Raw genomic sequence first — 14,136 nt, 5'->3', positions numbered from 1 at the left:
CACTATGAAAAAAAAAAAAAAAAAGTGTTCAGTGAAAGGTTCTTTGTGGAACTAAAGGTTCTTCTATGGCATCCTTGCAACCAGTGTCCGCCAAAATCGCACTTTTGTATTCTTCAAAAAGCTTACGATGTATGTCCTACGCCTTTCCTATTCTACTTATGGAAAAAATGGAACTGGAGCTGCGTTCGTTCCATAAGTTCCTTAAGTAGATAAGACCCTTATTCTTCGTCTGGTATCATTTAAAGGCCTTTGACGCTGCAATGAAACTGTAATTTTGACCTTCAACCGTTTGGAGGCCATTGAAGTCCAGTATAAGGAGAGTAATCCTGGAATATTTTCATCAAAAACCTTAATTTCTTTTCGACTGAAGAAAGAAAGACATGAACATCTTGGATGACATGGGGGTGAGTAAATTATCAGGAACATTTTATTGAAAGTGAACTAACTGTTCATATTTCATGTTTATACTGCTTTCCCCTCAGTAGTGTTATAACCTATGATGTCATATCCTGTACAACAACTAGAGTTTGTATCTATTGAAAGGCTGGGACTCACTCTACACCCCACCAAAACTCAACATGACTAGGGACATTATTTCATTGATTCTGTTTCTGCACTTGAGCCAAGGTATCAAAAGCTTTTTAAAATGATATTAATAGCAAATTAAACAATAACCTTATAATCTTACCAATTATAATTGTATTTTTCCCCACAGGCACTATGGGTGGGGATGATGTTGTTCAAGATCCTAAAATTCTGTGGGAACAAAAGGGGAAATCTGCTCATATGAACTGCACACACAGAATGAGTTCAGCCTACAGACTGATGTACTGGTACCGCCAGCGTCCAGGAGAGACTATGAGACTCGTAGCATTCACAACCTCTTACACCGAACCAGAATATGGAGATTCTGAGAAAAATACATTTTTGGCTAATAAAACAGTTCCTGAGAATGGATCTCTAACTGTGAAGAATTTGGAGCCGGATGACAGTGCCATATATTTCTGTTCAGTGAGTGAATACACAGTGAATCAAACACAAGGCAGAGATGTACAAAAACAGGTGCATTAAAATAAGAGATGAATACTGATCAACAGGGGGCAGTGTGGTTCTTTTGGTAATTTTCAGTCTACTCGCAATGCAAAATGAATGTCTCTGTTTTTCATAAGGTGATGCTTTAAAATAGATTTTAATGAATGATTATAAACTTCATTACTGCCCCCCTTATCTAACAGTATGTACAGTTCTGATATTTATGCATTCTGTGTAGCTTGTATCTTATCTTCACCATTTTATCCCTTTATATTTCTCTTAGGTTTCACCATTCAGGGACCGATATAGCTGACATCACTTCCTCCCGCATGTGCCTTTGATTCACAGCAGAAAAACTTGGTGAAAGAAACCATGATGAACACGTTTGACAGCATATGTGTATATCTAATGATGTTTACAGGTAAAAATAAATATGTACTTATTAATTTTACTTTAGTCTAAAAGATTACTGTAAATAACTGTTTTTTCCCCCTCCACAGCCGCATGTCTGGGTAAAACTGTTGTCCAGACGCCTGCTAACCTCATCAAGAATCAAGATGAATCTGCTGTGATCATATGTGCTCACAATGTACAGAGCTCTGAACGAATATTGTGGTACAAACAAAGTCAGGACTTGTCGGGCTTCAAGTTGATGGGATACCTTTATTACAAAGCTAATACTAGCGAGCCTGAATTTTTAAACAAGATCATATTGGAGGGAGATGCAGAGAAAAATGGCACTCTGACTATCAAGAACCTCATGCTGAATGACAGTGCAGTGTATTTCTGTGCAGCATATGACACAGTGCTCAGAATCACATCTGTCTAACACAAAAACTTGTGAAAAGAAAATTTATGTTTCTCCTCGCAGGTTTAGATTCTGACTCACTGTCAATACTAAACACAATTAGTCTTGAAGCAAATATTTTGTTCTAAAGGGTTTTAGTTTTTAAAAGTATTGATTACTGTTAAGTTTTGATGATGGATAAAACTATGATGAAGTGCAACATGTTAGAAGAATTTTAGACAGGATATATTTGAGCCTACAGTACAATCAACATTTAGGACTTATCTTTAACTGTCTGTGCAGCCTATAGGCTAGCTGACATCACTTCCTTCCTCTTGTGCCTTTGCTTCATAACAGAAGAACTCACTTTAGTAGAAAGAGCTGACATGATGAACACTTTCCTTAGCATAGCTGTATGTCTATTGTGGCTAACAGGTAATAGTACAAAATATGATGTTGTGCAAACTGTGATTAACTTTAATGTAAATGTTATTTCAATGCTATACTGATCATTTTATTTGAATCATTAATGCTCACTACAAACAGTATTATCTCTCTCCATGCACAGTGGTAAATCATGCAAAAACGGTTCTCCAGAGTCCTGATGACCTCATGAAGAACCAGAATGAATTGGCTGTTTTCACATGTTCTCACAATATACAAGACTACAACCAAATGCTGTGGTACAAACAGAGTCACATGTCTGGCCTCACGCTGATGGGATACCTCAATTTTGAGAATGAGAATATAGAGCCTGAATTTGAAAACAAGATCAAACTGGAGGGAAATGCAAAGAAAAGTGGCAATTTGACTATCAAGAATCTCAGACTGGATGACAGTGCAGTGTATTTCTGTGCAGCATATTACACAGTGATACAGACAATCAAATCTTAATACAAAAAGCTAGTCTTACAGGACTCACCACAGCTCTGCCTCACCTGCAAAGGGTTTGATTTGCTGCCAACATTGAGATGAGATGTTCTGTAAGGTCTCATGTCAGTTAAATGACAGTGTGATTTTATTAGATGTACACCAATTTCTAAGAATGTTTGAGGAAACCCATTTAAGAATAGAACAAGGCCCGCCACATTTTGACCTCCTACAGTCAATTAAATTGATACACATGCCAGGGATACCAAGGCCGCAGTTTTCCAGAGGAATTAGGCTACTTTAAAACTGTTGCCACAGGATGATTTTTCCCCTAAGGTAAATTATATTTGTCTGAAATACTTGTACTGAAATATTTTACATTCTCCCAATAATAAAACTGAGCTAGCATAACCAGTCCTACTCGACCCACTCTAAGGGGGATTCGAACCAGAGTCTCAGGCGTGTGAGGCGGGCACGCTAACAAGGACAATAAAGACCGCAGCCTCTATAGCCCCAGTTGCTAGTGCGCCTCTTGAGGCCAGAGGAGTGAGGTTTACTCACATAGCTCTTACTAGCATTCGTTACACAAGATGTTTTATGAAGGACGGCCAGTGTTGGAGCCTTTGAGCTGTGTTTATAATCACTACGATATAGTGGTTTTCAATATGCATAACAGTGACAGTATGGGAATGACATATTTTGAGTTTTCATATTTGGATATTAGTCATTGGGCTACATTTGATTAGCCATTGGGCTAGTTTACTATCCCAGAACGGCAGAGGGAGCCCTTACTCTGTTAATGCTACATCTGAACAACATTTAACAATATGAATATTTTACAAGAATTGTAAATTGTAAGAATTATTATGGCATTGATAATAACAAGATAAACTTAAAAATGTGTTAATTATGATTTCTCTTACTTTCTCTTTAAATGTCTCTTTGGAATTTCAACTATGTTCCTCACCAGCTTGGTGTCAGTGCTACCAGAGATGACATCATTTCCCATGAGTGTCTTCCTGCATTTAATACAGAGCATTGTCCCTAAAAGCATAAATCAAAGATGACTAGTATCCTTCTAAGTGTTTCTCTAGTATGCCTCACAGGTAACCATATAATGGAACCTTTTTAATTGTAATAATGCTTATTATGTGAACATGTTTTACTCTGATAACCTAGATTGTCATGGTACAGTATATATGTATTTTCTCTCATTACAGCTGCATGTCTTGGTAAAACTGTTCTCCAGTCACCTGGTGACCTCATAAAGAACCAAGATGAATCTGCGGTGATCACATGTACACACAATATACAAAGCTATGATCGTATTCTTTGGTACAAACAGAGCCAGAGCACATTGGACTTTATGTTCATTGGATATCTTTTCAATGAACTTAACACCCCAGAGTCTGAATTTAAAAACAAAGTCGAAATGAATGGAGATGGAAGAAAAGAAGGGACTTTGACTATCAAGAACCTCATGCTGAATGACAGTGCACTATATTTCTGTGCAGCCTATTACACACAGTGCTCAGAATCACATCTGCATAATACAAAAACCTGTGATACTGTTACGAACCCCACTTTCAAAAAGAGCTCGCTAGGGAAGGGGGTAAGCAACATAAAAGGACACGCAAGACAAAGAGAAACAATTTATCCGTTTATTAATGCCGCAGCACTCGCGTATCACAGGCAACTGTTCAGGTAGTATAGAACCAGCGCTCTGATACAACGAACATGAAATAAACAAACACACAGATCAACAAAATAAAACAAAAATGAAATAACAAACAAACCACTTAATAACAACAGCGGGCCATCAGGACGCACACAGAACTCGTCGGACAGAAGCTGGCCGTCCGCGTCAGCTTACCGCACGAGCCCTCTCTCTCAAGTGTGCGCCACGCTCACGTAGAGCTAAAGACAGTGGCAGTGGCGGCTACACGACAGGTGTTGGAGTCATTGGGGGTTCCCAAATGCGCACCACGCTCACATAAAGCCAAAGACAGTGGCAGTGGCGGCCTGGCGACTGGAGTTAAAGTCGATGGAATTTCTCAAGCGTACACCACGCTCACATAGAGCTAAAGACAGCGGCAGTGGTGACCTGGCGACTGGAGTTATGATGGAAGCAGCACAAGTTCGACACTCAACAGCCCACCCTTCACATCCACACTCTCTCCTCTTATAACCAGCCCAGCGCGTCGTAAATTAATGGGCCGCAGGTGCACAGGGGCGGAGCTTACCCTCGGGAGAAGAGAAAGACCAAAATTAATACAAAGAAAAAATACACACACTAAACAAATAATAAATACAAAGGCTTGGACCGTAACAATACAAAAGCTTCAGCTTATCAGTGTCTGCAACAACAAAGTCACTATCACTCTGCACCTGGACATGTGGGCTTTTCAGTACCAATAATGAAGACAGAAGCCTTAGCAGCACACAAAGCAAATATTCTCACTACTTGAATGTGCACATAACATGTTCTCTTAAAAATAAAGTTTCTTTATTGGCATTGATTGTTCTATGTAGAATCTTTAACATCCATGCAATCTTTCCATTCCACAAAAGGTTCTTTTTAGAGGAAAAAGTTTCCACTATAGATTCCATTATTAAAACGTTCTTCAAACTATGAAAAAAAAACAAGTGTTCAGTGAAAGGTTCTTTGTGGAACTAAAGGTTCTTCTATGGCATCCTTGCAAACCCCCCCTTTGAACCTTTATTTTTAATACAGGTCCTTCTCAAAAAATTAGCATATTGTGATAAAGGTTCATTATTTTCCATAATGTAATGATAAAAATTAAACTTTCATATATTTTAGATTCATTGCACACCAACTGAAATATTTCAGGTCTTTTATTGTTTTAATACTGATGATTTTGGCATACAGCTCATGAAAACCCAAAATTAGCAAATCTCAAAAAGTTAGCATATCATGAAAAGGTTCTCTAAACGAGCTATTAACCTAATTATCTGAATCAAATAATTAACTCTAAACACCTGCAAAAGATTCCTGAGGCTTTTAAAAACTCCCAGCCTGGTTCATTACTCAAAACCGCAATCATGGGTAAGACTGCCGACCTGACTGCTGTCCAGAAGGCCATCATTGACACCCTCAAGCGAGAGGGTAAGACACAGAAAGAAATTTCTGAACGAATAGGCTGTTCCCAGAGTGCTGTATCAAGGCACCTCAGTGGGAAGTCTGTGGGAAGGAAAAAGTGTGGCAAAAAACGCTGCACAACGAGAAGAGGTGACCGGACCCTGAGGAAGATTGTGGAGAAGGACCGATTCCAGACCTTGGGGGACCTGCGGAAGCAGTGGACTGAGTCTGGAGTAGAAACATCCAGAGCCACCGTGCACAGGCGTGTGCAGGAAATGGGCTACAGGTGCCGCATTCCCCAGGTCAAGCCACTTTTGAACCAGAAACAGCGGCGAAGCGCCTGACCTGGGCTACAGAGAAGCAGCACTGGACTGTTGCTCAGTTTTGCATGTCATTCGGAAATCAAGGTGCCAGAGTCTGGAGGAAGACTGGGGAGAAGGAAATGCCAAAATGCCTGAAGTCCAGTGTCAAGTACCCACAGTCAGTGATGGTCTGGGGTGCCATGTCAGCTGCTGGTGTTGGTCCACTGTGTTTTATCAAGGGCAGGGTCAATGCAGCTAGCTATCAGGAGATTTTGGAGCACTTCTTGCTTCCATCTCCTGAAAAGCTTTATGGAGATGAAGATTTCGTTTTTCAGCACGACCTGGCACCTGCTCACAGTGCCAAAACCACTGGTAAATGGTTTACTGACCATGGTATTACTGTGCTCAATTGGCCTGCCAACTCTCCTGACCTGAACCCCATAGAGAATCTGTGGGATATTGTGAAGAGAAAGTTGAGAGACGCAAGACCCAACACTCTGGATGAGCTTAAGGCCGCTATCGAAGCATCCTGGGCCTCCATAACACCTCAGCAGTGCCACAGGCTGATTGCCTCCATGCCACGCCGCATTGAAGCAGTCATTTCTGCAAAAGGATTCCCGACCAAGTATTGAGTGCATAACTGAACATAATTATTTGAAGGTTGACTTTTTTTTGTATTAAAAACACTTTTCTTTTATTGGTCGGATGAAATATGCTAATTTTTTGAGATTTGAATTTTGGGTTTTCATGAGCTGTATGCCAAAATCATCAGTATTAAAACAATAAAAGACCTGAAATATTTCAGTTGGTGTGCAATGAATCTAAAATATATGAAAGTTTAATTTTTATCATTACATTACGGAAAATAATGAACTTTTATCACAATATGCTAATTTTTTGAGAAGGACCTGTAGTGCAGGCCATTTATCTGTTGAAAATCTTGTGGATAAAAAAAGTTGTAGATAAAAATAAATTTTTTTTTACATTTCATTAAAATGTTATTTTAAGATAAACCATTTTATTATTTATTTATTTGCTATTTTAAACGATACCAAACGATGAATAAGGGTCTTATCTAGCGAAACGATTGGTCATTTTTGAAAAAATGTAAATGTATATGCTTTATATAAACAAAAGATCGCCTTTCAAGTGCTTCCGCCAAAACCACACTTTTATATTCTTCAAAAAGCTTACGATGTATGTCCTACACCTTTCCTATTCTACTTACGGAAAAAATGGAACTGGAGCTGCGTTCGTTCCATAAGTTCCTTAAGTAGATAAGACCCTTATTCTTCGTCTGGTATCGTTTAAAGCCCTTTGACGCTGCAATGAAACTGTAATTTTGACCTTCAACCGTTTGGAGGCCATTGAAGTCCAGTATAAGGAGAATAGTCCTGGAATATTTTCATCAAAAACCTTAATTTCTTTTCGACTGAAGAAAGAAAGACATGAACATCTTGGATGACATGGGGGTGAGTAAATTATCAGGAACATTTTATTGAAAGTGAACTAACTGTTCATATTTCATGTTTATACTGCTTTCCCCCCAGTAGTGTTATAACCTATGATGTCATATCCTGTACAACAACAACTAGAGTTTGTATCTATTGAAAGGCTGGGACTCACTCTACACCCCACCAAAACTCAACATGACTAGGGACATTATTTCATTGATTCTGTTACTGCACTTGAGCCAAGGTATCAAAAGCTTTTTAAAATGATATTAATAGCAAATTAAACAATAACCTTATAATCTTACCAATTATAATTTTATTTTTCCCCACAGGCACTATGGGTGGGGATGATGTTGTTCAAGATCCTAAAATTCTGTGGGAACAAAAGGGGAAATCTGCTTATATGAACTGCACACACAGTAAGGATTCAACCTACAGACTGATGTACTGGTACCGCCAGCGTCCAGGAGAGACTATGAGACTCGTAGCATTCACATCCACTTTCGACAAACCAGAATATGGAGATTCTGAGAAAAATAAATTTTTGGCTAATAAAACAGTTCCTGAGAATGGAGCTCTTACTGTGAAGAATTTGGAGCCGGATGACAGTGCCATATATTTCTGTTCAGTGAGTGAATACACAGTGAATCAAACACAAGGCAGAGATGTACAAAAACAGGTGCATTAAAATAAGAGATGAATACTGATCAACAGGGGGCAGTGTGGTTCTTTTGGTAATTTTCAGTCTACTCGCAATGCAAAATGAATGTCTCTGTTTTTCATAAGGTGATGTTTTAAAATAGATTTTAATGAATGATTATAAACTTCATTACTGCCCCCCTTATCTAACAGTATGTACAGTTCTGATATTTATGCATTCTGTGTAGCTTGTATCTTATCTTCACCATTTTATCCCTTTATATTTCTCTTAGGTTTCACCATTCAGGGACCGATATAGCTGACATCACTTCCTCCCGCATGTGCCTTTGATTCACAGCAGAAAAACTTGGTGAAAGAAACCATGATGAACACGTTTGACAGCATATGTGTATATCTAATGATGTTTACAGGTAAAAATAAATATGTACTTATTAATTTTACTTTAGTCTAAAAGATTACTGTAAATAACTGTTTTTTCCCCCTCCACAGCTGCATGTCTGGGTAAAACTGTTGTCCAGACGCCTGCTAACCTCATCAAGAATCAAGATGAATCTGCTGTGATCATATGTGCTCACAATGTACAGAGCTCTGAACGAATATTGTGGTACAAACAAAGTCAGGACTTGTCGGGCTTCAAGTTGATGGGATACCTTTATTACAAAGCTAATACTAGCGAGCCTGAATTTTTAAACAAGATCATATTGGAGGGAGATGCAGAGAAAAATGGCACTCTGACTATCAAGAACCTCATGCTGAATGACAGTGCAGTGTATTTCTGTGCAGCATATGACACAGTGCTCAGAATCACATCTGTCTAATACAAAAACTTGTGAAAAGCAAATTTATGTTTCTCCTCGCAGGTTTAGATTCTGACTCAGTGTCAATACTAAACACAATTAGTCTTGAAGCAAATATTTTGTTCTAAAGGGTTTTAGTTTTTAAAAGTATTGATTACTGTTAAGTTTTGATGATGGATAAAACTATGATGAAGTGCAACATGTTAGAAGAATTTTAGACAGGATATATTTGAGCCTACAGTACAATCAACATTTAGGACTTATCTTTAACTGTCTGTGCAGCCTATAGGCTAGCTGACATCACTTCCTTCCTCTTGTGCCTTTGCTTCATAACAGAAGAACTCACTTTAGTAGAAAGAGCTGACATGATGAACACTTTCCTTAGCATAGCTGTATGTCTATTGTGGCTAACAGGTAATAGTAAAAATATGATGTTGTAAAAACTGTGATTAACTTTAATGTAAATGTTATTTCCATGCTATACTGATCATTTTATTTGAATCATTAATGCTCACTACAAACAGTATTATCTCTCTCCATGCACAGTGGTAAATCATGCAAAAATGGTTCTCCAGAGTCCTGATGACCTCATGAAAAACCAGAATGAATTGGCTGTTTTCACATGTTCTCACAATATACAAGACTACAACCGAATGCTGTGGTACAAACAGAGTCACATGTCTGGCCTCACGCTGATGGGATACCTCAATTTTGAGAACGAGAATATAGAGCCTGAATTTGAAAACAAGATCAAACTGGAGGGAAATGCAAAGAAAAGTGGCAATTTGACTATCAAGAATCTCAGACTGGGTGACAGTGCAGTGTATTTCTGTGCAGCATATTACACAGTGATACAGACAATCAAATCTTAATACAAAAAGCTAGTCTTACAGGACTCACCACAGCTCTGCCTCACCTGCAAAGGGTTTGATTTGCTGCCAACATTGAGATGAGATGTTCTGTAAGGTCTCATGTCAGTTAAATGACAGTGTGATTTTATTAGATGTACACCAATTTCTAAGAATGTTTGAGGAAACCAATTTAAGAATAGAACAAGGCCCGCCACATTTTGACCTCCTACAGTCAATTACATTGATACACATGCCAGGGATACTAAGACCGCAGTTTTCCAGAGGAATTAGGTTACTTTAAAACTGTTGCCACAGGATGATTTTTCCCCTAAGGGTTAATTGCATAAATTATATTTGACTGAAATACTTGTACTCAGGGCTTGACATTAACACCCGCCAACCTGCCAAATGCAGGTAGATTTCAGCTGTGGCGGGTAAGACAGCCACTCCCACTAGCCACTTTGGCGGGTTGAATATAATTTCAGCCTACAGTCAAATGAAATGTAGCTAAACTCGTCGTAGCACAAAATTACAATCCGATCACAATTCGTTATCAATTAACTTGCAGTTAGTGAAGGCGGGATCGGCGGAATCGCGCTGAATGAGACACAACTGTAAAGGACACAACAGAAGCGCTCTCTCGCATGCGCTCTCTCTCTCTGTCGTGCGCGCGGTCAGTTCTCCTTGCGCTGGAACAGTCAAATACACGCACACACAGATATCAAAATGTCCATCGTGTGGAGTATCTCGCGTGGATACAGTTGGTTATGGCTTAAGTGGACGTAAACAGGTGGGTAATAATTAACCCACTGTATCTGAAAAGTTTGGGCTATTTAATTTACTATTGTATTTGTAATTTGCTAATTTGCTTCTTTGTTCTTTTTATATAGCCAAAATATAAAACAATATAGCAAAAATAACTTATACAATTATAAAATTTATCATATTATGTTCATATTACTCACCTATACATACCAGCTGATATACCATGCAGGCCTAGTCTTGATTTAGGTGGTGAATCTGAAAGTTTGAAAGGGTTTTAAATCTTCCAAATCAAGTAAAATGACTCAAAATCAAGTAATTTTAGCATGCCAAAGTCAACTTTAATCATATAAAATGTAATTTCCCAACAGCAAAATTGTGGCCAGTGAAAAAGTAACTTTGGAAAACCACTAGCCACATTGGCTGGTGAGCAAAAAAGTTAATGTCAAGCCTGTACTGAAATATTTTACATTCTCCCAATAATAAAACTGAGCTAGCATAACCAGTCCTACTCGACCCACTCTAAGGGGGATTCGAACCAGAGTCTCAGGCGTGTGAGGCGGGCACGCTAACAAGGACAATAAAGACCGCAGCCTCTATAGCGCCAGTTGCTAGTGCGCCTCTTGAGGCCAGAGGAGTGAGGTTTACTCACACAGCTCTTACTAGCATACGTTACACAAGGGGTGCTTCTCAATTCTTATTTGTGCATCCTCGTTTCCTTTCCTCGCTTCCTTTCCTCACGTCTTAGCTCCACCCCTTCAGGATGCGAGGGAAGGACGCAAGGAAAAGAAGCGAGGACGGAGGAATTGAATCAAGTGAAATGATATATCCTCGCTCCCTTTAGCGTCACTTCAAACCATCATCAGCTGCGCTCGAGGGATCTACCCATTTGTTGTTAAAGTTTGGTTATTTAAAAAATTATAATAAATAGTAATAAAGCAAGATGCCCCGTTGACATATATGAGGTATAAAGTTTATTTAAACTGTAAAAGTAAAGCATGCATCTAAATTATTGTGACAGATATGAAGGGGGAGGAGAATGTATGCGTGCGTCATGTTTCTTGACGAGAAAGACTTCCGCAAAGGAAGCACCTCTATATTAGGGTTGCCAACTGTCCCGAATTAGGCGGGACGTCCCGCATTTTGAGCCTAATTGATTTGTCCCGTACGGGACCTCACTTGTCCCGTTTTTTTACTACTGCGTTGATCTAACCACTGATACAACAGCAGTGCTGATCACAACACTTGAGAATGATCACCGACACGGCAACACACACACACACACACACACACACACACACACACACACACACACACACACACACACACACACACACACACACACACGACACCTCACACCTGACCTATCATCATCATCCAATCACAGCCCCCCTCCTCTCACGCGCATCAGTATACGTTGTAAATGCGCCAATTCCTCCACACACAAAAAGTCGATAATCGATAACTGCAAATATGGATAAACCTGCAAAAAAGAAAAGACTGTGCAGCTACAATAAAAATTGGGAAGTAAAAAATATATGGATTAAGCCCGTCAGCTGTGACTCAACAAAAGCCTTCTGTAGTTTATGTCGCAGGGAATTTTCAGTTGGTAAATTTTCAGTAATCAAACAGATCTTGGTCCCCATTGACTTCCATAGTAGGAAAAAATATATACTATGGAAGTCAATGGGGACTGAGATCTGTTTGGTTACAAACATTCTTCCAAATATCTTCCTTTGTGTTCAGCAGAACAAAGAAACTCATACAGGTTTGGAACAACTTGAGGGTGAGTAAACGATGACAGAATTTTCATTTTTGGGTGAACTATTCCTTTAAATTAGCTATCATTATGACAAATGGCTAAAAATCATACACTGTATTTTCGCACAAAATCAGCCCACCTTTTGTCCCTCATTTCATAGTGACAAAGTTGGCAACCCTACTCTATATCCTCGCTCATGACTCCTCAGGAAGCCTCCTCAATCCTCGATCCTCGCCTCCTCGCGGTGCAATTAGAGAATTGAGATGTCCTTCAAGATGGCTGAGCTCGATCGTTTTCCGGGTCATAGGATGGAGGATGGAGGAGCGAGGAGACGAGGAGGGATATTGAGAAGCACCCAAGACGTTTTATGAAGGACGCCCAGTGTTGGAGCCTTTGAGCTGTGTTTATAATCACTACAATATAGTGGTTTTCAATATGCATAACAGTGACAGTATGGGAATGACATATTTTGAGTTTTCATATTTGGATATTAGTCATTGGGCTACATTTGATTAGCCATTGGGCTAGTTTACTATCCCAGAACGGCAGAGGGAGCCCTTTCTCTGTTAATGCTACATCAGAACAACATTTAACAATATGAATATTTTACAAGAATTGCAAATTGTAAGAATTATTATGGCATTGATAATAACAAGAGAAAATGTTAAAAAATATGTTAATTATGATTTCTCTTACTTTCTCTTTAAATGTCTCTTTGGAATTTCAACTATGTACCTCACCAGCTTGGTGGCAGTGCTACCAGAGATGACATCATTTCCCATGAGTGTCTTCCTGCATTTACAGGGAGTGCAGAATTATTAGGCAAGTTGATTTTTTGATCATATTTTTTTTCCAAGTACATTTTACCAATTCCAATCCACATCAATCATAATAACTACTATTAATATTGTTTTTAATCATTTATAAGTGATACATAATTGTTCATGAAGGCTGGAAATGAAAAATGCCTTATATTCAGGTGTGCAGAATTATTAGGCAGGTTTTCTTTTACAGGCCAAATGAGCCAAAAAAGAGATTTAACTCAGACTGAAAAGTCAAAAATGATTAAATACTCATGAGAAGGACGCAATACTAATGCAATACTAGAAATTGCAAAGTTAAAGCATGACCAATGGACAGCAAAATGCTCATTGGGTCAGCGGGGTCATACAAAAACAGGTGGAAAAGAAAAGACGCATGTTAACTGCAAAAGAATTAAGAATTAAGGTGAAGAATTAAGTGTGAAACCATCAGGAACCCTTTAGTCTCCAGCGCCACCATTTTCCAGAACTGCAACCTACCTGGAGTCTCCAGAAGTGTGAGGTGTCAGGATCTCAGAGACTTAGGCTAGCTAAAGAATCCTAAAAAATGACCTGCTCTTAATAAAAATCACAAGCTGAAGTGTTAGAAAATACATTAAGACTGGGTTTTTATAGGCCTTATAGACAGACGGCTTGAGAGTGACTCTTGAAGGACCAGCACCACATCCTCTTGTACCACCGTTTGAAGAATTTATCTTCCAGAATCTGGCAGTAAGATGTGGGAGTTCACTTTTAGTCCATCTCTTATCCTGAAATGTCCGTCTTGCAGATATGGACTAAAAATGATCTTCTAAAACTTACTGTCAGATTTTGGAAGATGAATTCTTCAAACGGTGGTACAAGAGGATGTGGTGCTGGTCCTTCAAGAGTCACTCTCAAGCCGTCTGTCTATAAGGCCTATAAAAACCCAGTCTTCATGTATTTTCTAACACTTCAGC

The 14,136-nt window shown here is 39.0% G+C and overlaps 5 gene segments (V, D, J or C); all 5 read left to right on the top strand.

Moving 5' to 3' along the window:
* Positions 1-405: 405 nt before the first annotated feature.
* Positions 406-1,345, top strand: LOC125268167. The segment is given in 3 exon segments: positions 406-627; positions 716-1,062; positions 1,316-1,345. Coding segments are annotated over 3 exon segments (426 nt in total).
* On the top strand, positions 1,214-2,406 carry LOC125268955. The segment is given in 2 exon segments: positions 1,214-1,453; positions 1,533-2,406. Coding segments are annotated over 2 exon segments (378 nt in total).
* Positions 2,407-7,647: 5,241 nt separating this feature from the next.
* Positions 7,648-8,268, top strand: LOC125268949. The segment is given in 2 exon segments: positions 7,648-7,789; positions 7,878-8,268. Coding segments are annotated over 2 exon segments (405 nt in total).
* A 282-nt stretch (positions 8,269-8,550) lies between these two features.
* LOC125268956 lies at positions 8,551-9,057 on the top strand. The segment is given in 2 exon segments: positions 8,551-8,615; positions 8,695-9,057. Coding segments are annotated over 2 exon segments (378 nt in total).
* A 284-nt stretch (positions 9,058-9,341) lies between these two features.
* LOC125268958 lies at positions 9,342-9,879 on the top strand. The segment is given in 2 exon segments: positions 9,342-9,416; positions 9,549-9,879. Coding segments are annotated over 2 exon segments (375 nt in total).
* The last annotated feature ends 4,257 nt before the right edge of the window (positions 9,880-14,136 follow it).

This window comes from Megalobrama amblycephala, linkage group LG5 (assembly GCF_018812025.1).
Source record: "Megalobrama amblycephala isolate DHTTF-2021 linkage group LG5, ASM1881202v1, whole genome shotgun sequence".
In the NCBI taxonomy this organism is placed as follows: domain Eukaryota; kingdom Metazoa; phylum Chordata; class Actinopteri; order Cypriniformes; family Xenocyprididae; genus Megalobrama; species Megalobrama amblycephala.
This window is presented reverse-complemented; position numbering and strand designations above follow the sequence as displayed.